This window comes from Schistocerca nitens, chromosome 1 (assembly GCF_023898315.1).
Source record: "Schistocerca nitens isolate TAMUIC-IGC-003100 chromosome 1, iqSchNite1.1, whole genome shotgun sequence".
Classification (NCBI taxonomy): domain Eukaryota; kingdom Metazoa; phylum Arthropoda; class Insecta; order Orthoptera; family Acrididae; genus Schistocerca; species Schistocerca nitens.
The window spans coordinates 758,781,181-758,804,541 of NC_064614.1; the positions used below are offsets into that span (position 1 = coordinate 758,781,181).

Here is a 23,361-nt window from a genome sequence, read left to right on the forward strand (position 1 = left end):
GGCCATGTATCTATATACTAGAGTTAACATGTTTTGCCATGCAGCACTTAGAATGCACTCATATAAATCTACAGCACCACTCCCATGGGACTATAAATAAAATTCAGTTACAAATTATAGCACACAACACAAAAGTAATACACAAATATTATTAACTGTATGAGAATGAAAGTGTACAACCATCTCCCAGCATGCATCAAGTTAGACAAATGTCTAAGCATAACACAATACATATTGAAATGTTTCTCTTCTGTTGCTGAATTTCTGGAAACAATTTTCCAAACATCTCAAATTCTTCTCAGTATGTATTGTAAGATGTTTCTTAATCACCTGGTTCTTACAGACGTACAGTCATCCATTCTGAACCAGTCTAAAGCTTTCCTGACTTAGCCACTTTGATTGACATTATGTAATTTTGTCAACAGACATATTCACTCTGATACACAGATAGCATCTTAGTGCACCAAGAATCTAGACACCAAGTCTCACAGAGACCTCATCCTTGATTTCTTTTCTCTTTTCTGGACCTACTGAAGCAATTATAATTTCATCTACACAAATGTGTAGGAAGGCTGGACGTTTTCCTACACTGTCTACAAAGAAGCATGAATCTGAATTTGTAATCGCAACCCAGTTGATGTTAGGGTTGCAGTCAATTTGGCATACCATAAATGACTTTTCTAAGTTTACACACTTTATAACTGGATTTCAATGTTTGCAGCATGTCACTTTCCCTCTTCACTGTATGATTATCATTCTCTACATTTTTCATCTTTTGTGAGCCATCTAGTGACTCTGGCTGTTCCATGGATATTTCTGTGTCAATTTCACCATTGAGAAATGCAATAGTGATATCTAGTTGTGAGACATGCAAGTCAAATTTGACTGACAAATCCATGAGTAGTATAAATGATTTGATGCTTGGAATTGGAACGAATGTTTCCACAGAATCAACTTCAGACTGTTGGTTGAATCATGCAGTTATTTTTTATTTATTCTTCAGCAAAGATCTATCGCTTCTGTATTTATATCTTGAAACAGTCCTACAACCAGATATCCATTTGTTTGTTGGCCTGTGTGCAATATCCCAGGTACCACTTTTCACCAATCACCTGATTTAATCAATTATATACCTATGCCGAAACCACTCTCGATGATCAGGACACTGCAATGCATCATTAAAATTGACCTCTGTTGCATCAGCAATTAAATTAATATCATGAACTGAAGCATCAAATGAGTCTACACCTGCCACATACTTTTGTTCAGGTGTGACATTTATGGAATTATTGTCCTCATCGCGTGATAAGTCATCATTGGGTATGAATTCTTGGCCTTTAGAGACTGGAAGTCTGTCTTCCTCAAAGCTGTAGAAATGTTCATCATCTGTCATAGGTTCTGATTCAGTGTTTATATTATCATTGAAGTCTCCTCCATTGGACATCCCATCCACATAAATTTATTTGGGCTCAAATCTTTCATGATTAAGGAACTTAAAATCTCTTGGTAGTCACACATGATACGCTTTTGAACAGTCAGAATAGCCTACAAAAACTACTTTTTTGCCTTTTTCCATTGTTTAACAATTTATCCTGGATGACGACCTTTTGACCAAATGTACAAAGATAGGTCAGGTTTTGTCCCTTCAGTAAACAAGGGGCAATCAGACAAACTTCTTTAATTACATGTCGTGCCTGTATTCTCAAATCACATCTCATAAGGTTACACATTTTTGCAAAATGACATTTATCAATTACATGAAAACTTAAATTCATAAGCTTATAAGTGAAACATGAAAACTTAGATTCATAGACTTAAAAGTGCAGAAATTATTAAGTTTATTAACACAATGAATGTGGCACATATGACTGCTGCATATGGAGTAAAACTTAAAACACTGTCACATTTTACTTACAACACATGGAGAATACAAGTCAAAGTGCTGCCCATCATAAACAACACTTGGAGATACATACACTCCTGGAAATTGAAATAAGAACACCGTGAATTCATTGTCCCAGGAAGGGGAAACTTTATTGACACATTCCTGGGGTCAGATACATCACATGATCACACTGACAGAACCACAGGCACATAGACACAGGCAACAGAGCATGCACAATGTCGGCACTAGTACAGTGTATATCCACCTTTCGCAGCAATGCAGGCTGCTATTCTCCCATGGAGACGATCGTAGAGATGCTGGATGTAGTCCTGTGGAACGGCTTGCCATGCCATTTCCACCTGGCGCCTCAGTTGGACCAGCGTTCGTGCTGGACGTGCAGACCGCGTGAGACGACGCTTCATCCAGTCCCAAACATGCTCAATGGGGGACAGATCCGGAGATCTTGCTGGCCAGGGTAGTTGACTTACACCTTCTAGAGCACGTTGGGTGGCACGGGATACATGCGGACGTGCATTGTCCTGTTGGAACAGCAAGTTCCCTTGCCGGTCTAGGAATGGTAGAACGATGGGTTCGATGACGGTTTGGATGTACCGTGCACTATTCAGTGTCCCCTCGACGATCACCAGTGGTGTACGGCCAGTGTAGGAGATCGCTCCCCACACCATGATGCCGGGTGTTGGCCCTGTGTGCCTCGGTCGTATGCATCCTGATTGTGGCGCTCACCTGCACGGCGCCAAACACGCATACGACCATCATTGGCACCAAGGCAGAAGCGACTCTCATCGCTGAAGACGACACGTCTCCATTCGTCCCTCCATTCACGCCTGTCGCGACACCACTGGAGGCGGGCTGGACGTTGTTGGGGCGTGAGCGGAAGACGGCCTAACGGTGTGCGGGACCGTAGCCCAGCTTCATGGAGACGGTTGCGAATGGTCCTCGCCGATACCCCAGGAGCAACAGTGTCCCTAATTTGCTGGGAAGTGGCGGTGCGGTCCCCTACGGCACTGCGTAGGATCCTACGGTCTTGGCGTGTATCCGTGCGTCGCTGCGGTCCGGTCCCAGGTCGACGGGCACGTGCACCTTCCGCCGACCACTGGCGACAACATCGATGTACTGTGGAGACCTCATGCCCCATGTGTTGAGCAATTCGGCGGTACGTCCACCCGGCCTCCCGCATGCCCTCGCTCAAAGTCCGTCAACTGCACATACGGTTCACGTCCACGCTGTCGCGGCATGCTACCAGTGCTAAAGACTGCGATGGAGCTCCGTATGCCACGGCAAACTGGCTGACACTGACGGCGGCGGTGCACAAATGCTGCGCAGCTAGCGCCATTCGACGGCCAACACCGCGGTTCCTGGTGTGTCCGCTGTGCCGTGCGTGTGATCATTGCTTGTACAGCCCTCTCGCAGTGTCCGGAGCAAGTATGGTGGGTCTGACACACCGGTGTCAATGTGTTCTTTTTTCCATTTCCAGGAGTGTATATCTGCAGACATACTGTGCCCTGCAGTGTCTAGCGAAGGCAAAGTGGTCACTGCTGCAGAAGGTGCATAAAAAGCATGGCTAGTGGCAGGCAGGAAAGCAAAAGCAGACTTGATTTTATACATCAGTCCCACTGAGCTGAAGCAAGTAAAGAACTACACTATTTCATGTCATGAATGGCTTAAACTTGAATCAATCTACGCATCCAAAGGAATTCCTGACAAAGCAACTGCTTAAATGCATCATGTTTCACGAAATGCAACCTAGTGATGATGTAACACAACACTTACAGAATTCTTCATTGCTGTGGACGAGGTAAAAGCAAACAAACTGGAACATGTATAATTTGGAAATCTGACCAAAACATACACATATTTCAGTTCCAATGCATTCAATACACTTTTATATGCTAATTTTTTGTGTAAAAGTGGAGTGTATCTAATGAAGAAATTGAACACAAATTTTGAGACTTAATTAATACTTCATTGTACAATGTGGAAAAGAGATTATACATTACTACTGTATCACAGTATATAGTAGTTATTCATGGCTGTACAAGGAAGTTACTTATAACACAAAAGCTGACAATGCAAAATTGAGTAAACAGGTTCAGCTCAGTGTAGCTGTGGTTGTGGACATTGAACCATACCAATAACTGCTCTGTGCAACAATCAATAAGATACACATGGTGTTGGTACATCAAAGGAAATGCTTCATTTATCAGCACTCTGTTTGTTGACTTTTTTGCTTTGCACTTTTATTAATGCACTTGGGTGCACAATTTAACATTGTTGTGCATGTACACACACTTTTCTCAAATTTGCAGAGTGAAATAGGTGGATGTTGTTCTGTTAATCAATGTTTCTACCTGGAAAGGTCAAGCATTTTAAATCAATGCACTACCTGCACTATTTTCTGACAGTTTTAGTTGAAGAATAACATTTTAAATGATAACATGTTGAACAATAAATATGTGTTGCTACCACTCAATGAAAAAAATGAAGTTAATCAAGAAGAGTGGGGAACACAAGCACTCCGTGCACGAAATAATGTTGTATTTCAAGTGCGGTAAAAAATCTGTGCTACTTTAAGAAACAAGGATAAGATAGAGATGAATGGGTGGAAGGGCATGGTCAAATGAAAAGAGAACTGAAGAAGAGAGAAAACGGAGAAATTGATGAGATAGTGTGGGAATATTTTGTTTGTGTGCAGGTAAAAAACTTATATTTGTCTGGACCCATGTTTCAGACTGAGGCTCTGAAAGTCACTAAAGAGCTTGGAAATATGTAGTTTAAGGCATCCACAGAGTGGCTGGACAGTTTCAAAGCTAGGCACAACATCGTGGGAAATGAAGTGTGTAGAGAAGCACAGGACGTGTAGGAAACTGTAGCAACAGAATGCAGACACTACTATATGACATAATTGTGAATTATGACCTGTTTTATCACGGACTGTTTTATCATGCACTGCCTTCTAGCAGTCAAGATGAAGAGTACACTGGTTCAAAAATGTCCAAGGAAAAACTCACTGTGCTGCTGTGTGTAAACATCTTAGGTGAAATGGAGAAGACACTGGTGTGTGGTAAGGCAGCAAAACAGTACTGTTTCAAAACTGCAGATGTCAATATGCTTCCAGTCACAAGCAATAAAAAGACGTAGATGGTGATTGGTCTTATGGAAGAATAGCTGAGCTCTTTCAGTGCGTAAACAAAAAAAAGTAAATTATTAAGTTCTCCTTTTCCCAGACAGTGTAACCTGCCATCTGAAAATCAAGTTATCAAATGTGAAATTGACGTAGTTCACCCAGCTTCACACAACATGGACTTGGAGACTACTTATATGTACAAGTCCCAGTATAGGCAATTATTGATGCAATTTCTTATTCTTAGTGTTGAAGAAGTCAAAACTGCATTTGCTCTTCTGTGGTCAATTTCTGTCCTGACTGCAGTAAATTGGATTGGATTGGCAGTAAGAGAAATAAAGCCCAAAACTATTACCAAGTGATTAAATAGAGTGTGGTTTGGGGGTCAAGAACAAGGTGCTTCTGTGGCCATCAAAACTCAAGAAATGCAGCAACAACTGCTGAATTAATTAAAATGTAAAACATTTCATGTAGTGTGGATGACCACATTTGAACTGATGACATTCTGTCATCTCAGATCACTTCTACTTCAGCAACAGATTTAATAGAAATCTGCAACACAGAAGATGATTTGGAAGAAACAAAGGAAGAAGAAGAGAAAAATGATGTCCCTAGAAAAATTAGTATGCCTGAAAAATCTGTTGCGCGCATAAACAACGTTATACAATTTGCAGCATGCACAAATTTTTCCAAGTTGTTGGAACTATTGTATAGTGCAAAATATTGCATAGAAAAAGCAATTGGGAAAGGAAATTCAAACAGGTTTCCCTCCTTGATATGTGATGAGAAAGATGATAGCTAAAGCAAATAAACAAAGAAATAATATGACTGTACATACAACAATAAATGAATTTAAAGTTAGAGTAAAAATACAGAAATTCTGTATTATTTATGAACTTCCAGCATGCTGGAGTAACTCTGGGACAGCAGCTTATGTTAACCAATACAATGGAAAAACTGTCAATGTTGCAAATTTCACTTTTATGTACTTCCTCTGTAACTGTTCATTTGCACTTTGTTATATATTATCTTGGGAAATACCATTTTGACTATCTGGATAATTTTAAAATGAGTCCTGGCCTGAAACTAGTCATCAAGTAAGTGAAAGTGGAATTTACAACTTTAGTTGTTTTTCTGTTGTATTGCCATATTATTTGTCAACAGATGTGTGAGTCTAGTGTTCTGTTTTACAATCTACAGCAAATGAACAATATTGTGCAGGGGTGAAGCTATGTAAGTTCATGAATAATTACAAATTTATCCTTTTGTGCTTGGTACAAGACAAATTTTATGTAGTCTAGTGAGCTTTGTGTAATCCAAAAACTTGTCCAATTGGAAAATTATTTTAGTCCCATTTGATTCCACTTTGAGTGAGTTTTACTGTATAAACAATGACCTATTGGCAGTGGTGATGCTCTACAGTCTTGTGGATACGTATGACAATTTTAGATGTGCTACTGAATCCCATCAGGGCATATGGCTGATATTTGTTTATTTTTGACATCAATTACTTCTGTTTTTAAGAATTTACATATGTAATGCTGTTTATCTTCATGTAATAAATTAAATATTACTGTTCAGTACTACAGAGCTTACTCTATTTATAATGTTAAATCACTGTTATCAACATTTTACATGAGATAGATAAATTTCTTTCTCTGTTGTAGTTTACATTTTAAGAGAGAATGCTGGTACATCATCTGTCATCATATTGTTGAATAATATAGCTGATCAAGATAGGGCATATGTTAAGTAGCCACATAGATTAAAAACCTATCAGTTAACACACTGATTTATTATATAACTGCTATGTGAATTGGCAAAATTGACACAATGTGTTAACATTGATCAGCAAATTTATTTTCTATATTAGATAACTAAAAATATGTTCCAGATTCTAAACCAACACAACATGAGCAAGAACTGCAGGAAGAACTGAGAAGCACTCGGGAGCTTCTGGAGTCTACTCAACAAGCACTGGAAGTACTTCAGCAGCAGAATGCTGATACTGAGCGAGCATTGAAAGATGCAAAGGTGAGAAATGAGTGTAATGTTAAGATTTTTATCTGTAATACCATACAAGATATTATTTACAGTTGCACAACTAAGCAGATTTTGCTATCAATGGGCCATGAACATGCAAGAGCTTTTAAAAAATAATACTATGTTAAAGAAGAGAACAAATTGGACGCTAATAGTCAACACATAATGTGTACATCTGGCTGAAGATACATTGTGCATCACTTACTAGCAGCTTATTCAAATAGCTTGAGGAAGGTATAATATAATATTGGTTATGTTGTTGCTGATTCAGCATATGTTGAAAGACATAGGATAAATGGTTTTCTGCAATTGTTAGACCCCATATTTGTTACACTGATTTCCTAGTGAAAATGTTCTGTAATGTAGCAGAACTGGTTATCATTGTAGAAATAGTTTGACAACTGACTATAACTAAACACTTTTAATAATTGAGTTGTCATGAGTTTCTTCACTTGACATTATATCAGGACTTGGCTCTGAGCACTATGGGACTTAACAGCTGAGGTCATCAGTCCCCTATATACGAGGGCTATCCACAAAGTACATTACGTTTTCGTTTGTGTCCGTTAGGGGCAGCGCTAGTGCGGCCATCTTGGTGTCATGGCATTCCGCCGCTCAGTCAGCATCCTGCCGTGCTAGTGAGAGGTTCGTGCTGTACTCCGTTGAGTTACTGTGACAGTTTGAAATGTCAGTGTTAATTGAAAATGCTGCGAAGTGTGAAGTGCGTGCTGTAATAAGGTTTCTGACTGCAAAAGCTGTACACCGATAGAAATCTATCGGCAGCTTTGTGAAGTGTATGGGGACAACATAATCACTGAAGGTGGAGTGCGTCAATGGGTCATAAAATTTAAAAATGGCCGAACTAACGTTCACGACGAAGAGTGAAGTGGAAGACCCAGCATAGTGACTGCCGAACTTGTCAAAAAAGTCGATGCCGTGGTCCGTGAAAACCGTAATTTCAGAATAACGGAACTCTCTATGAGTTTTCCACAAATTTCACGAAGTTTGTTGCATGAAATCATTACCAAAAAGCTTGGTTACAACAAGTTTTGTGCAAGATGGATACCAAAAATCTTGACAGAGTTTCACAAAAATCAGCGAATGGCTGCAGCGTTAACGTTTTTGGACGCTTACGAGAAAGATGGCGACTCATTACTCGATCACATCATTACTGGTGATGAAACATGGGTTAAGCATGTGAACTGCGAGACAAAATTGCAGTCAATGCAGTGGGGGCACACAAATTCCCCCCAAAAACCCAAGAAATGCATGCAGACAATGTCGGCAAGGAAGGTGATGGTGACTGTCTTTTGGGACAGAAAAGGTGTGATTTTTGTGGATTTCCTGGAAAGAGGCACTACAATAAACTCTCAAAGGTATTGCCAAACTCTGCACAACCTCAGAAGAGCAATACAAAACAAGCACAGGGGAAAGTTGGGCTCAAAGATCTTGCTGATTCACAACAACGCCCGGGCCCACACGGCAAATGCCACTCATGAAGTTCTCGAATCTTTTAAGTGGGAGTTGTTTCCTCATCCACCATACAGTCCCGACCTGGCACCAAGCGACTTCCACTTATTCCCAGAAATGAAGAAGTGGTTGGCTATGCAGCGTTTTGATGACGATGCACAGCTTCAAGAAGAGGTAACCACGTGGTTGAAGGCACAGGCAGCCGAATTTTACGACGAAGGAATTTCCAAGCTCATCCATCACTACAATAAGTGCCTTAATTTAAATGGCAACTATGTAGAAAAGTAGTATTTAAGGTGGCTTTCATCTGTATATAATAAAAAAATTTCCAATACTTTATTTATTTTTAATTCCAAAACGTAATGTACTTTGTGGATAGCCCTCGTATCAGGACTCCATAGATTTTATTGTGGTAATGTAATGTCAGTGGCAGCCTGTTATCAGATGCTCACGTGTAACAACACACTGTAAATATTACACTGAAGTTATGCCATATGTCTTCAAATGAGAGCCAGAATTTGCACTAAAAGTCTATCATTTACCTTAGAACAAAAGCCAGAAATCACACTATAATTAAACCATTTCTCTTAAAATAATATGCAAGTAAAATGGGCAAAAACATATTTTGTAACGCTCCCTCCACAATAACTAGAAACCAGTGTTAAGTGCTACAATGATAGTCAACCATGCTGTGATCAACTCAGCCAAGGGATGCAGCTGCCTGTTTTTGGCTGCACATGCTCTGATATAATATCACCCCTTCCAGCACTATGAGTGCTATGCTACCCACAGCATCAGGTCAGTATTTTTCTTTGAAGTTACATGAGGGATTTTTGAGGTACCATTGTCATAACTGTGCTGCGGCTGAGTGATTTAATGTACAGATTGACAGTTTGTGGACAAAAGTTCAATTCCTGTTGTTAGCAACACAATTTTTCTCTTTGTATTTTATTCCTTGCAATGTTAAACAATTAATTATTAAGTTTAAATCTACAAGGTGTACAACTTTGCTTCTGCCATTTTTTTCCCAACATTTGAGGCTTTAGTGAAACAAACTGGTTACACATGTATCATTCAGAGCATTTTCCATCGCTGGCCACTACTTTCTCCCATCTTTTGGGCAGTGTATGAATCCCACATCGAAAAAATTGTTCACCTTTTGAAGTGCTCCACAAATTGATCCAATTTGTGACTTCTTCATGAGATCGGAAGTGTTGGTCAGCCAGGCCATGTGCCATTGATCTAAAAAAGGTGATAGTCAGAGGGAGCAATGTCTGGATAATATGGCAGGTGGGGTAGGACTTCCCATTTCAACATTTCCAAGTACATTTTGCAATCTTTTGTAAGTTTTGACCTCTTTTGCAATATGGGGTCAAGCGTTGACATGCTGCAAAATCACTTTATCATGCCTCTCGCTGTATTGTTGCCATTTGTCTTTTAACGCTCTGCTCAAATGCATTAATTGTTTTTTATAACAAGCAGCTGTGATTGTTTCACTTGGTTTTAACAGCTCATAGTACATGATGCCGAGCTGGTCCCACCAAATGCAGAGCATGATCTTGGAGCCGTGAATATTCGGTTTGGCCATCGACATGGAAGCATGGCTGGGATATCCCCATGATTTTTTGCTTTTAGGGTAATCATAATGAACCCTGGTCACAATTTAATGCAGAAATCCCTTCTGTTTTTGCCTATGAAGCAACTGTTCACAAACACACAAATGCCGTTCAATGTCTCTTGGTTCCAGCTCACATGGGATCCACGTTCCTTTTTCTGAATCATGCCCATAGCCTTGAGACATTTTGAAATATCTTGCTGTGTCACTCCTACTAATTGTGCCAATTCTTCTAGAGTTTGATGGGAGTCTTCACTCAGCAGTGTCTCCAATTATGCATCTTCGGCCATTATGCAGGTCTACAACGTTAAAATCACTGTTCATGAAGTGTTGAAACCACTCACAACACATTCTTTCACTAATAGTGTCCTTACCATATGTACATTCGATGAAATTCATCCGCTGTTTGCTTCATATTGAAACAAAACAGTAACATCTCCCACAGATGACGAGAATTAGGCTCGTAAACTGACATTTTCAATCATAAACAACTTTATGATGCAGCCACAAAATGACTAATGTTTTTTAATGAGGTTATGTTGACTGAGGTCCAAGTTAACTGCCTGATGTCAGCAATCTGTTTCTTCCGACTGCTACTTACTGTTTGGGACACTACATACTGTATGCTTTATATTTTGTTCCCTTCATCCTTTTCTCCATTTCAGCCTGTTTTGAACCTGTTGCTGTGGTCTTCAGTCCTGAGACTGGTTTGATGCAGCTCTCCATGCTACCCTATCCTGTGCAAGCTTCTTCATCTCCCAATACTTACTGCAACCTACATCCGTATGAACTTGCTTAGTGTATTCATCTCTTGGTCTCCCTCAATGATTTTTACCCTCCATGCCGCCGTCCAATACTAAATTGGTGATCTCTTGATGCCTCAGAACATGTCCTACCAACCGATCCCTTCTTCTAGTCAAGTAGTGCCACAAACTTCTCTTCTCCCCAATCCTATTCAATACCTCCTCATTCGTTATGTGATCTACCCATCTAATCTCCAGCATTCTTCTGTAGCACCACATTTCAAAAGCTTCTATTCTCTTCTTGTCCAAACTATTTATCATCCACGTTTCACTTCCATACATGGCTACACTCCATACAAATACTTTCAGAAACGACTTCCTGACACTTAAATCTATACTCGGTGTTAACAAATTTCTCTTCTTTAGAGACATTTTCCTTGCCATTGCCAATCTACATTTTATATCCTCTCTACTTCGACCATCATCAGTTATTTTGCTCCCCAAATACAAAACTCCTTTACTACTTTAAGTGTCTCATTTCCTAATCTAATGCCTTCAGCATCACCTGACTTAATTCGACTACATTCCATTATCCTCATTTTGCTTTTGTTGATGTTCATCTTATATCCTCCTCTCAAGACACTATCCATTCCGTTCAACTGCTCTTCCAAGTCCTTTGCTGTCTCTGACATAATTACAATGTCAGTGGAAATCCTCAAAGTTTTTATTTCTTCTCCATGGATTTTAATACCTACTCTGAATTTTTCTTTTGTTTCCTTCACTGCTTGCTCAATATACAGATTGAATAACATCGGGGAGAGCCTACAACCCTGTCTCACTCCTTTCCCAACCACTGCTTCCCTTTTGTGTCCCTCGACTCTTATAACCGCCCTCTGGTTTTTGTACAAATTGTAAATAGCCTTTTGCTCCCTGTATTTTACACCTGTCACCTTCAGAATGTGAAAGAGAGTATTCCAGTCAACATTGACAAAAGCTTTCTCTAAGTCTACAAATGCTAGGGCCGTAGGTTTGCCTTTCCTTAATCTAGCTTCTAAGATAAGCCATAGGGTCAGCATTGCCTCACGTGTTCCAATATTTCTACAGAATCCAAACTGATCTTCCCCGAGGTCAGCTTCTACTAATTTTTCCATTCGTCTGTAAAGAATTCGCATTAGTATTTTGCGGCTGTGACTTATTAAACTGATAGTTCGGTAATTTTCGCATCTGTCAACACCTACTTTCTTTGGGATTGGAATTATTATATTCTTCTTGAAGTCTGAGGGTATTTCACCTGTCTCATACATCTTGCTCACCAGATGGTAGAGTTTTGTCAGGACTGGCTCTCCCAAGGCTGTCAGTAGTTCTAATGGAATGTTGTCTACTCCCGGGGCCTTGTTTCGATGTAGGTCTTTCAGTGCTCTGTCAAAGTCTTCACGCAGTATCATATCTCCCATTTCATCTTCATCTACCTCCTCTTCCATTTCCATAATATTGTCCTCAAGCACGTCGTCCTTCTATAGACCCTCTATATACTCCTTCCACCTTTCTGCTTACCCTTCTTTGCTTAGAACTGGGTTTCCATCTGAGCTCTTGATATTCATACAAGTGGTTCTCTTTTCTCCAAAGGTCTCTTTAATTTTCCTGTAGGCAGTATCTATCTTACCCCTGGTGAGATAAGCCTCTACATACTTACATTTGTCCTCTAGCCGTCCCTGCTTAGCCTTTTTGCACTTCCTGTCAATCTCATTTTTGAGACGTTTGTATTCCTTTTTGTCTGCTTCATTTACTGCATTTTTATATTTTCTCCTTTCATCGATTAAGTTCAATATTTCCTCTGTTACCCAAGGATTTCTAGTAGCTCTCATCATTTTACCTACTTTATCCTCTGCTGCCTTCGCGTTTTCATCCCTCAAAGCTGCCCATTCTTCTTCTACTGTATTTCTTTCCCCCATTCGTGTCAGTTGTTCCCTCATGCTCTCCCTGAAACTCTGTACACCCTCTGGTTTAGTCAGTTTATCCAGGTCTCATCTCTTTAAATTCCCACCTTTTTGCAGTTTCTTTGGTTTTAATCTACAGTTCATAACCAATAGATTGTGGTCAGAGTCCACATCTGCCACTGGAAATGTTTTACAATTTAAAACCTGTTTCCTAAATCTATGTCTTACCATTATATAATCTGATACCTTCTAGTATCTCCAGGCTTCTTCCATGTATACAAACTTCTTTCATGATTCTTCAACCAAGTGTTAGCTGTGCAAAATTCTACCAGATGGCTTCCTCTATCATTTCTTACCCCCAATCCATATTCACCTACTATGTTTCCTTCTCTCCCTTTTCCTACTCTCAAATTCCAGTCACCCATGACTATTAAATTTTCGTCTCCCTTTGAACCTACATTTTTATTTACTTTTACCTGTTTTTCCTCTACCATATTACACACTTGGTTTCTACCACTGTTTCTAAATCATTTTTAATTGGATCGATTTGGTTCTCAAGTTTAACCCTGTTTTCAGCACAAAATTTCCTGGTTGCCTTGACTTCATCTTTACACTGTTTCTTGGAAGCCTCCACCCTACTCCTATAGTCTTTGTATTCCTTTTTGTCTGCTTCATTTACTGCATTTTTATATTTTCTCCTTTCATCGATTAAGTTCAATATTTCCTCTGTTACCCAAGGATTTCTAGTAGCTCTCATCATTTTACCTACTTTATCCTCTGCTGCCTTCGCGTTTTCATCCCTCAAAGCTGCCCATTCTTCTTCTACTGTATTTCTTTCCCCCATTCGTGTCAGTTGTTCCCTCATGCTCTCCCTGAAACTCTGTACACCCTCTGGTTTAGTCAGTTTATCCAGGTCTCATCTCCTTAAATTCCCACCTTTTTGCAGTTTCTTTGGTTTTAATCTACAGTTCATAACCAATAGATTGTGGTCAGAGTCCACATCTGCCACTGGAAATGTTTTACAATTTAAAACCTGTTTCCTAAATCTATGTCTTACCATTATATAATCTGATACCTTCTAGTATCTCCAGGCTTCTTCCATGTATACAAACTTCTTTCATGATTCTTCAACCAAGTGTTAGCTGTGCAAAATTCTACCAGATGGCTTCCTCTATCATTTCTTACCCCCAATCCATATTCACCTACTATGTTTCCTTCTCTCCCTTTTCCTACTCTCAAATTCCAGTCACCCATGACTATTAAATTTTCGTCTCCCTTTGAACCTACATTTTTATTTACTTTTACCTGTTTTTCCTCTACCATATTACACACTTGGTTTCTACCACTGTTTCTAAATCATTTTTAATTGGATCGATTTGGTTCTCAAGTTTAACCCTGTTTTCAGCACAAAATTTCCTGGTTGCCTTGACTTCATCTTTACACTGTTTCTTGGAAGCCTCCACCCTACTCCTATAGTCTTTGTATTCCTTTTTGTCTGCTTCATTTACTGCATTTTTATATTTTCTCCTTTCATCGATTAAGTTCAATATTTCCTCTGTTACCCAAGGATTTCTAGTAGCTCTCATCATTTTACCTACTTTATCCTCTGCTGCCTTCGCGTTTTCATCCCTCAAAGCTGCCCATTCTTCTTCTACTGTATTTCTTTCCCCCATTCGTGTCAGTTGTTCCCTCATGCTCTCCCTGAAACTCTGTACACCCTCTGGTTTAGTCAGTTTATCCAGGTCTCATCTCCTTAAATTCCCACCTTTTTGCAGTTTCTTTGGTTTTAATCTACAGTTCATAACCAATAGATTGTGGTCAGAGTCCACATCTGCCACTGGAAATGTTTTACAATTTAAAACCTGTTTCCTAAATCTATGTCTTACCATTATATAATCTGATACCTTCTAGTATCTCCAGGCTTCTTCCATGTATACAAACTTCTTTCATGATTCTTCAACCAAGTGTTAGCTGTGATTAAGTTATGCTCTGTGCAAAATTCTACCAGATGGCTTCCTCTATCATTTCTTACCCCCAATCCATATTCACCTACTATGTTTCCTTCTCTCCCTTTTCCTACTCTCAAATTCCAGTCACCCATGACTATTAAATTTTCGTCTCCCTTTGAACCTACATTTTTATTTACTTTTACCTGTTTTTCCTCTACCATATTACACACTTGGTTTCTACCACTGTTTCTAAATCATTTTTAATTGGATCGATTTGGTTCTCAAGTTTAACCCTGTTTTCAGCACAAAATTTCCTGGTTGCCTTGACTTCATCTTTACACTGTTTCTTGGAAGCCTCCACCCTACTCCTATAGTCATCACAAAGTTTCTTTCTCTCTTCTACATATTTACTACTCATCAATGTTAATTTCTCATTTATGTTATGTACTACTTTTTTTTCTTTTCATCACAGTCTTTAGCTACTGTCTCAACCTTAATATTTAATTCTGAAAGATTAGGGCTGACTACCTTAATCTCCTTTTTAATTTGTTTCTGCAGTTCATCCTTTAAGCTTATTTATGTCAGTTCTAATGCAATCAGTTTTCTTTTCCACCCTATTAATGTCTCTTTTAATACTACTAATGTCTTCTTTCATACTCATATTACTCAAACTAATCATAATTTGCCTTAACATCACTTCCAATTTTCTGTTTGCCATAAACTTTTGCCCTTCCTGACTTTCGCTACTAGTTTCCTCCCACTTAGCCCAATTTCATCCACTTCAGTACTGTTTTTGTCCATTTTGCTCACATCACCGCACAATGTAGATGATGCTTTTATCATTTCATCTACAATAGAATTTCATGCCCCTCATTCAAAGTTACATTCACATCTGATTTATAGCCACTATCATCTACAGAACCGGTCCCCATTAAGTCTTTAAAAACTTAACCTCTACAGCTTTGTTTTCAATCACATCACTCACTTGTTGTCCATTTTCCCCATCACACTGTCTTGTTCGTTAAGGCCACTCATTACGTATCACTTAATATAAAACGGCTTTTGCTATGAATTACCTTACTTTTTATTCACTCGTCTCTTACTGTTGTTGATGCTGCTGCAGTTATCATCTCGATTCATTGTCTGCACAGCTGCTGCAAGTTGTAATTTTCTTGGTGATGTGTGTTGTTTATCCCAATCGGCTGTGTCCACATGCATGCTGATTGGCTGCTCCTGTATTCAATGGCTGCTTCCATAGAACCCACTCTCTGATTGGCTGCTAGCATACTGTTGTCATGAACTCCATGCACTGACTGGCTGTTGCACTTCCTTCGTTAAAATCACTGTATTATATAATGTTCTTGAGTCCACTATTCAAAGTTCATGAGTCCTAGTTTATTGTGCCCAAATACAATAGTCCTCACCCAGAAGGGCACCGTATGTGACATTTGCTAGCTTTATTTCTTTGTTGATAGTCCTCGGTGTCAACATACTATGTTGTTATACTGGCTGAAAAATGGAGAGTGGAAGTTCAACGCTGACTACTGTAAGTGATGTAGCTGACAGTTACACAGTTGCATTCCACAGTTCTTTACTTTCACTGTTCACAACCTCCAGTATTACACAGTTAATATGGCCAGTTCACTATTGGTTAACTTTTGGTATGCCTCATTGATAGTTTGCAGGCAAATATCAGCATACAGCTGCAATAGTTTACTGCTGAACATCTATGAACAGTAAAAACCAAACCACACAATTCTTACAGAGTAATATGGTACATGTGGCACTATTGAACAGAGACTGTCATTATTTTAACACATGGCCTATTTGTGTTACACTTATTTCACGGTTAGGTTCATGTGTTGTTGTTGACCTAAGCAGTACAGGTTTCTCATCTGAAAATCGGCTGTGGACTGACTGTCTTAGGACCCAAATTCAGGCCTTTCTATATCCTCACAATAATAGGTACTGAAACTACACATTGTTTGATGCTTAATTTACAGAAATTACAATTAAAACATAACTCATTCAATTAACTGAATACATTGAAAAATGCCTTCTTTCTAACAGTTTCTTCTACCACAAAGGTTAGGCTGAATTATTTGTTGAAATAATGAAATTAGCAGATATAGTTACACAAACAATGCTTTTGACAAACCTGGCAATTATTTTGGAATTAATTAAGGGCTGGCTTTGCTAGTATGTTTTCGAATGGAGCCAAATGAATACTTCAAGAATCCTAGTACTACTTCTCCCAAACATTTCTAATTAGTACAGAATTTATATTCATTTATAAGTCAACAATAGAATCTGAGTCGCAAAACAATTACTAATTTCACCCTGTATCAAATGATATTAACTTGGAATGGTCAAAATAAATTAGGATATTGATGAGATAAACACAAAACTAAGCACAAAATTAGATCTGTTGCTATATTCTTTAAAACTGAGGGCCAAGGTTTCTCTTTTATGTATATGCAGATTATACTCATGTATCTTCATAGTAATTAGTCAAAAATGAAAATAAAATGAATTTAAGGAGGCATATGGCAAAACAAGAGAGGAAGTAAAAAGATCCCAGCTTGCTTTGTAACACTGTGCAGACCATCATGAGGTTCATGGCAGAGGGTACTTTCTGTTGGACCAGTTAATAAGATTTCTTCCTGTTCCATTCACAGTTGGAACATGGAAAAACTAATGTTTGAATGCCTCTGTGTGTGTAGTAAATATTCTAGTTTTGTCCTTGCAATCCCTGTGTGAGTGATACATAGGCAGTTGTAGTACATACATAGAGTAATAATTTAAAGTTAATGCTAAAATCCCACATAAAATAACAATACAAAATGTTATTGCATATTCTGTTAATAGGAATCACTAAGGAAAAACAATATTTTCCTGAAAACTGTTTGTCAATGAACACACTGTACATGACTTCTACGAATATGTAGACTGTAGAAATATATAAACAACAGTTGTGCTCCTCAGTTTTAAAATGCTACAAAATAAATTTAAATTAACATTTGAAGATTGAAGCTAATGCCAAGAAAGTATTTTTATTTGATCCTGAAATTTCACATTAAAAAAAAAAATTAAAAAAATGGATACCTAGAAAATCAACTGCAACTAAAAAAACAAGATTGACAGTGACTTGTATTGAAATAAGACTCTTTAGCTGATTTGTGTGCTGACAAATGACACAAGTAAGATTTACATCAGTTTGATGTAAGAATACTTGAAGAACCATAAAATTTTGTTTGATCTCCAAGTCTACACAAGAGACAAATACTGTAGGCAGAACAATACTAAAAATAGTTCCACAAAAGGTAGAATTATAATAGGTTCCCTTTTTATGATTATATTTAAATATTAATATTTTTCAATAAGGGTTTATTATGTATCTATTCTAAATTACTTAGATATTATCATTTTGTTGATAAATCACTTTTCCACATTTATGAAAAATATAGTTTCAGACTTCTGTGCTAGACAGAAAACATAGAGGTGGTAATATTGATTTTGATAAGATACCGACAAGTGAATTCTTGTAAGAAAACTATTGAATACTTGAAATATAAAAAATGATACAATAAAATAACCTAGATTTTACAGATGAGGTCTTTTACCACACACAGTTGAGGGAAGCATTTTTACATGATATCCTCAATTAATGTTAGTAGGAGACATCCATGTTGATTTTCTTATAAATTAAGGAGAGAATAGTTAAAAAGAAGAGTGCTTTAATAAATAGAAGAACAAAACCAGCCAGCTGGGGTAGGCATTCCATAATTTCAAAGGAATAGTAAAGCCTCTACCAACTTCATAATAATAACTTTCTTTTTCTGAACTCCTTGTTCCATAACAAATGAAACTAGTATGTTCTTATGAAAACATAATAAATTCCATTTCTGTTTGATTTTAACCAGTATTAGTAATGGACCACACAGTTTTCTATCAATGGCTGTAAAAAATAAATTGTTTACAAAAGTATGAAACATGTTTGTGTATTTTGTGAAATGTTTTAGTTTCGAACAGTGGAAGAGAAAAGGACATAATGACAATACATGAAAATAAGATTATTTTTCTAGTGAAACTCAAACATAACAATCTGCTATTTTAATGGGGGTGAAAACTTAAATATAGATATCTAAATTACAAGATAACTGTAGATAATGTGATGGTAATCAGAGAATGAGATTATAGAACTTTTTTACTTTTTGTTAAAATCTTTTCAAGTTTTGCTGTGCCAATTCAGTTATGGACAATTAATGTGCAAAATTAAAAATTGTATTACTAAGTGTTGAGAAATATAGCAATTAATTTTTCTTTTTCTTTTATGAGACAGACAATTTGATCTGACAAATGATATGGTTTCATGGATCATGTTTATAAAATTTTACTTCCGTGACAGTATGTAGTTTAAATAATGTTCTTGATTTAGGATAGATCAGTATGTGCAGTAAGATGAGGATAATCTAATACTTAAAAGGTTCCTATGTAAATGACAAAAAATTCTTTATTTTAGTAGTCACAATTTTAGATTTCTCCTGAACTCTAACTAAAACTAAATTTCCTGCCTTCAACTGTGATAACCTATCTCTTGCATCATTCCTCTTTTTCCTGATTTCACATTGTTTTTTCATGGTTTCTCTAACAATTTCTTCCTTTCCTGAAGTGACATAATTTTACAGACTGGATATTCTATGTTTTCTGAGATAAAGTTGGCAGACCTTTCATTGTACATAACTAGCCAACAAACCCACTATAGCCTGGGTATTCATTTTGCCAATTTTCTATTAGAAATGAAACCTTTTATGTAGACCTACAGTAGATTTGGTACAAGATGATCCCATACAGTTTCTGTATGCTGAGCACACCTGCTTCACAGCCCTAGAATGTGAATTTCTAAATGTCTGCAGGCAACACCTCTTCATAGCTATATGACGGCTATTGTTTTGGATTACAGTCATTTGTACTTCACAGTTGTAAACTGTCAAAAGTACTGCCAGGTGTTAGGGATTTCCTTAAGTTGAGTCAACTGTAGGAGTGCCTTAGTAGTGAAGAATAAATGTATTAAAAGTTCATACATGATGCAGCATTCTTTCATGCATCCCAGTGTTTATGATGTCATGTCTCTTGAACTATGTGTGACACAGTGATATAACCTAAAAAAAGATAAATAAATAGAGGTTTCCAATTCACTCAAAATTTATTTTTGCAACAGTGCATGAAATGATTACATTTACAGATCAATAGCACAAGTGTTTCTGAGATACCGGGTATCAACCCATACTGAAACACCCATATTAGTACGTGGTGTAGCCTTCACTGGTGGCAAAGAAGGCACTGACCCTGGCATCCAGTCGATCATACAGATGTTGAATACTGTCCTGAGATATGTTATGCTATACCTGCTTGACCTGTTGATGTAGTTCTGTTGTTGATGGCATGAGTCAATTCTTGACCCATTGTATCCCACTCCTGCTCAATTGGAGACAAGACTGGAGATTGTGCTGGCCAGGGAAATTGCTGCATGTCTTGCAGAACACATTCAGTTTCACAGGCAGTGTGTGGTCAAGTGTTATCCTGTTGGAACAACGTAACACCTTCCTGCTGCAATAATGGCAAAAGTACAGGTCTAACAACATTCTACACATACTGTCTGCTCTCAAAAGCTCTCTTATCTGTCCTATGGTAGCAGTAAAATCTGCCACTGCTGTCCTTACAATACAGTGATTCTGGCGGGCATCAGTGCTGTGTGGACATCCAGAACCTTATCTATGGGTGTGAGAATGTTCATGTGACCACTGGCATCAGCATCATTGTACAACTGTTACTGCATGTCCAACCTTTGTTGCAATTCTCTGAGAGGTCCATCCCACTGCTCAGAAGGCCACAATTTCACCCCTTTAAAACTTGCTCAGTTGGCTGAAGGAAGCACGAATGCATCTCTGTGGTGTGGTTGCTTGCTTGCTTCACACGTTAGCACCACACTGAGCCTTCTGGCAATGAGATTCCCTGTTAAACATTAGACACAGATGGTGCTCTTGTAGCCATGCCACTACACTGTCTGTTGGCAGATGATATTGAAATCATTATCTGTTCAACACCATTCTCCAGGCCGCATATGCCATCATCAAATCAAAATTGACATCATGTTTCCAGGTGTACTAATTTTTTTCTGGCAGGGTATTTGTGTAAGCACATTCAGTGGCATATGTGGATAGTGTCTGTCTGCAAAATTTATTGTGAATAGAGTTATTAGCACAGAAATAATTAATAAAATTTAAACATCATGCATGATGTGGCAGTTTTTCAGGCATCTCATTGTTTATGATGTCATATCTCCTGAACTACCATAGGTGAGTGCTTCTTACCCCCACAGTGATTGTTGCCTGGCAATAAGGGTGTGTGTACCAAGCTTGGTTGAAATCGATCCTGTGGTTTAGGAGTAGATATGGAATGTACATACATACATACATCCTTACATTTTTATGATATCTATGGATTTCAAATGGTGAAAATCCTGTTGATGCCCATTGTACACCGTTCATGTCATTTTCAAAAACTCTGACCCACTGCATCCAATTTACATGCTTTTTACTACAAGATGTTCTACAAAGTCTCCCAATTTCTATCATGTCCCCTTTCAGCTTGGCCACTCAAAGGATGGTAAACTGAAATTAAAATGTGTTTCATTTTAGCATGGTCAACAAAATCTTTCCAAGATTGGGATGTAAACTGTGAACCATCAGTGGTATACCTACTTGTGATTTTTGATATGAAATGTTTCCTGATTGTCTTTTTGAATGGGAATAATTTTATAAGCTTGGAAAGTATGCCAACTAATTACAAAAGTATAGCAAAAGCCCCTTCTTCTTTGTGGTGGGGGCCCATGTACAATGACAGCTGCAAATTTTAACTCTTTATTTGGAAGAATTTTCTGTGTTAATCCTCTACTGATTTGGTTGCTAACTTTTACTCTTTGGCACCTATCATAGGTGGCAGTCCTGTTTTTACTCATCTCCAAGTATTATAAAAATAGGTGTTTTTTGTATCTTTTGTATATATTTTGTTGTACCACCGTGTCCAAAACTTTCATGCACATAGGTGATTAACAGGTCGATGTATTGTTGAGGCCAACACAGCTTCCAGTCTTTTAAATCTGGTTTGTGTCTCCTAAATAAAATTCCTTCGTGTGCTTTGTAATATTGATCTGTTGTTTCTCCCTTGTTTTTGCCTAGAAAACTTTTAACTATGTTGTTTCTCCCTCGCTTTTCCCCAGGAAACTTTTAACTAATCTCCATGTATCATCATGCTTCTGCTTTCTTCTGAAACACCTACAAATTTTCAAAACCTCCCTCTCACCTGTTATCACATTACACATATAATTTTGAACTTGTTTTCCCCATCCCCACCATTATTTCCTGAACTATCCCCATAGGTAATCTTTAAAGCCTTGGCAGTCACACTGTCCTCCCTTTGAATTTACTTAACATCATAGTTGTACTACTGTGAAAAAATGCCCATCTGTTTATTCTGTTGTTATATAGTTTGTATTCCTGTAGGTAACATTATGCTGTAGTTCAATGTAGAAAATTGCTTTATGTCTCGAAAGATAGCTTTTAGACTTGTAATGTATAGCCAGGAGTTCCTTTTCTGTCAAGGAGTGTGATCTTTTTATTTTTGCAATATCCCACTTGGAAAAGCTATGGATTTTTGTCCAACTGCCCCCACCCCCTCCCCCCCACCCTGCCACTGCCCCTACCCAGTTTCTATTTCTTGAAATAAGTGAGCACAAAGTCCTGTATCACTGCTGTTACCATGAAACAAAAAGGAAGTGACATATCTGGTCCATATAAAATTTGAATTCATTCCTGATTCCAATTCATTCCTGATTCCAATTCATTCCAGATTCCAAACCCACACAATATTTTTCTTCGACAAATTACATAAACAAGTGGCATTAAAGTCTTGATTACTTAAAAATTTTCTATAGGACCCCATTAAACAGAAATGACTATAATTGTTTTTATTCATTAGTGCAGGAAAATTGGCAATGGCATCAATTTTATTTTTGTCAGATGAAATCACCTTTTCTGAAATAATATGTCCCAAGAATTAACTCACTCATCCAAGACCTACAATTTTCTAGTAGTAGTAGTAGTAGTAGCTTTATTCATCCGTAGATCTCTTCTTACAAGGATCTAGGACATGCCAAAGTATTTACAAGTTTAGATCAATTTAAAATAAGCTAATTCGTATACACATATGTTTACAGACTTCTAGTTAGACATAATCATTAGATTTACTCCTGGTATACAATACTTTTTTTACAAATAACTTATTAAAATAATGTAATGCCACACCATTCACTCATATCTCACTATCAGTCACTGCACACAGTACACACACATTGTTTCATAACACTTCACTCACTACACACACACACACACACACACACACACACACACACACACACACACTGCTGATCTCTGAGCCATTTTCTGTACTGCAACTTCCCATTTGCTATCCTGAAAAACTGAGTGAGCATCCCTCCATAATCAGTGAGATGTTGAG

The 23,361-nt window shown here is 37.9% G+C and overlaps 1 protein-coding gene across 1 annotated transcript in view; it reads left to right on the forward strand.

Moving 5' to 3' along the window:
• The window catches only part of LOC126199029 (cingulin-like), a 310,715-nt gene that overhangs the window by 120,500 nt on the left and 166,854 nt on the right, over window positions 1–23,361 (forward strand). The window contains exon 7 of the mRNA XM_049935770.1: window positions 6,922–7,061. Coding sequence (XP_049791727.1) covers window positions 6,922–7,061 — 140 coding nt within the window. The remainder of the gene's footprint in view (window positions 1–6,921; window positions 7,062–23,361) is intronic.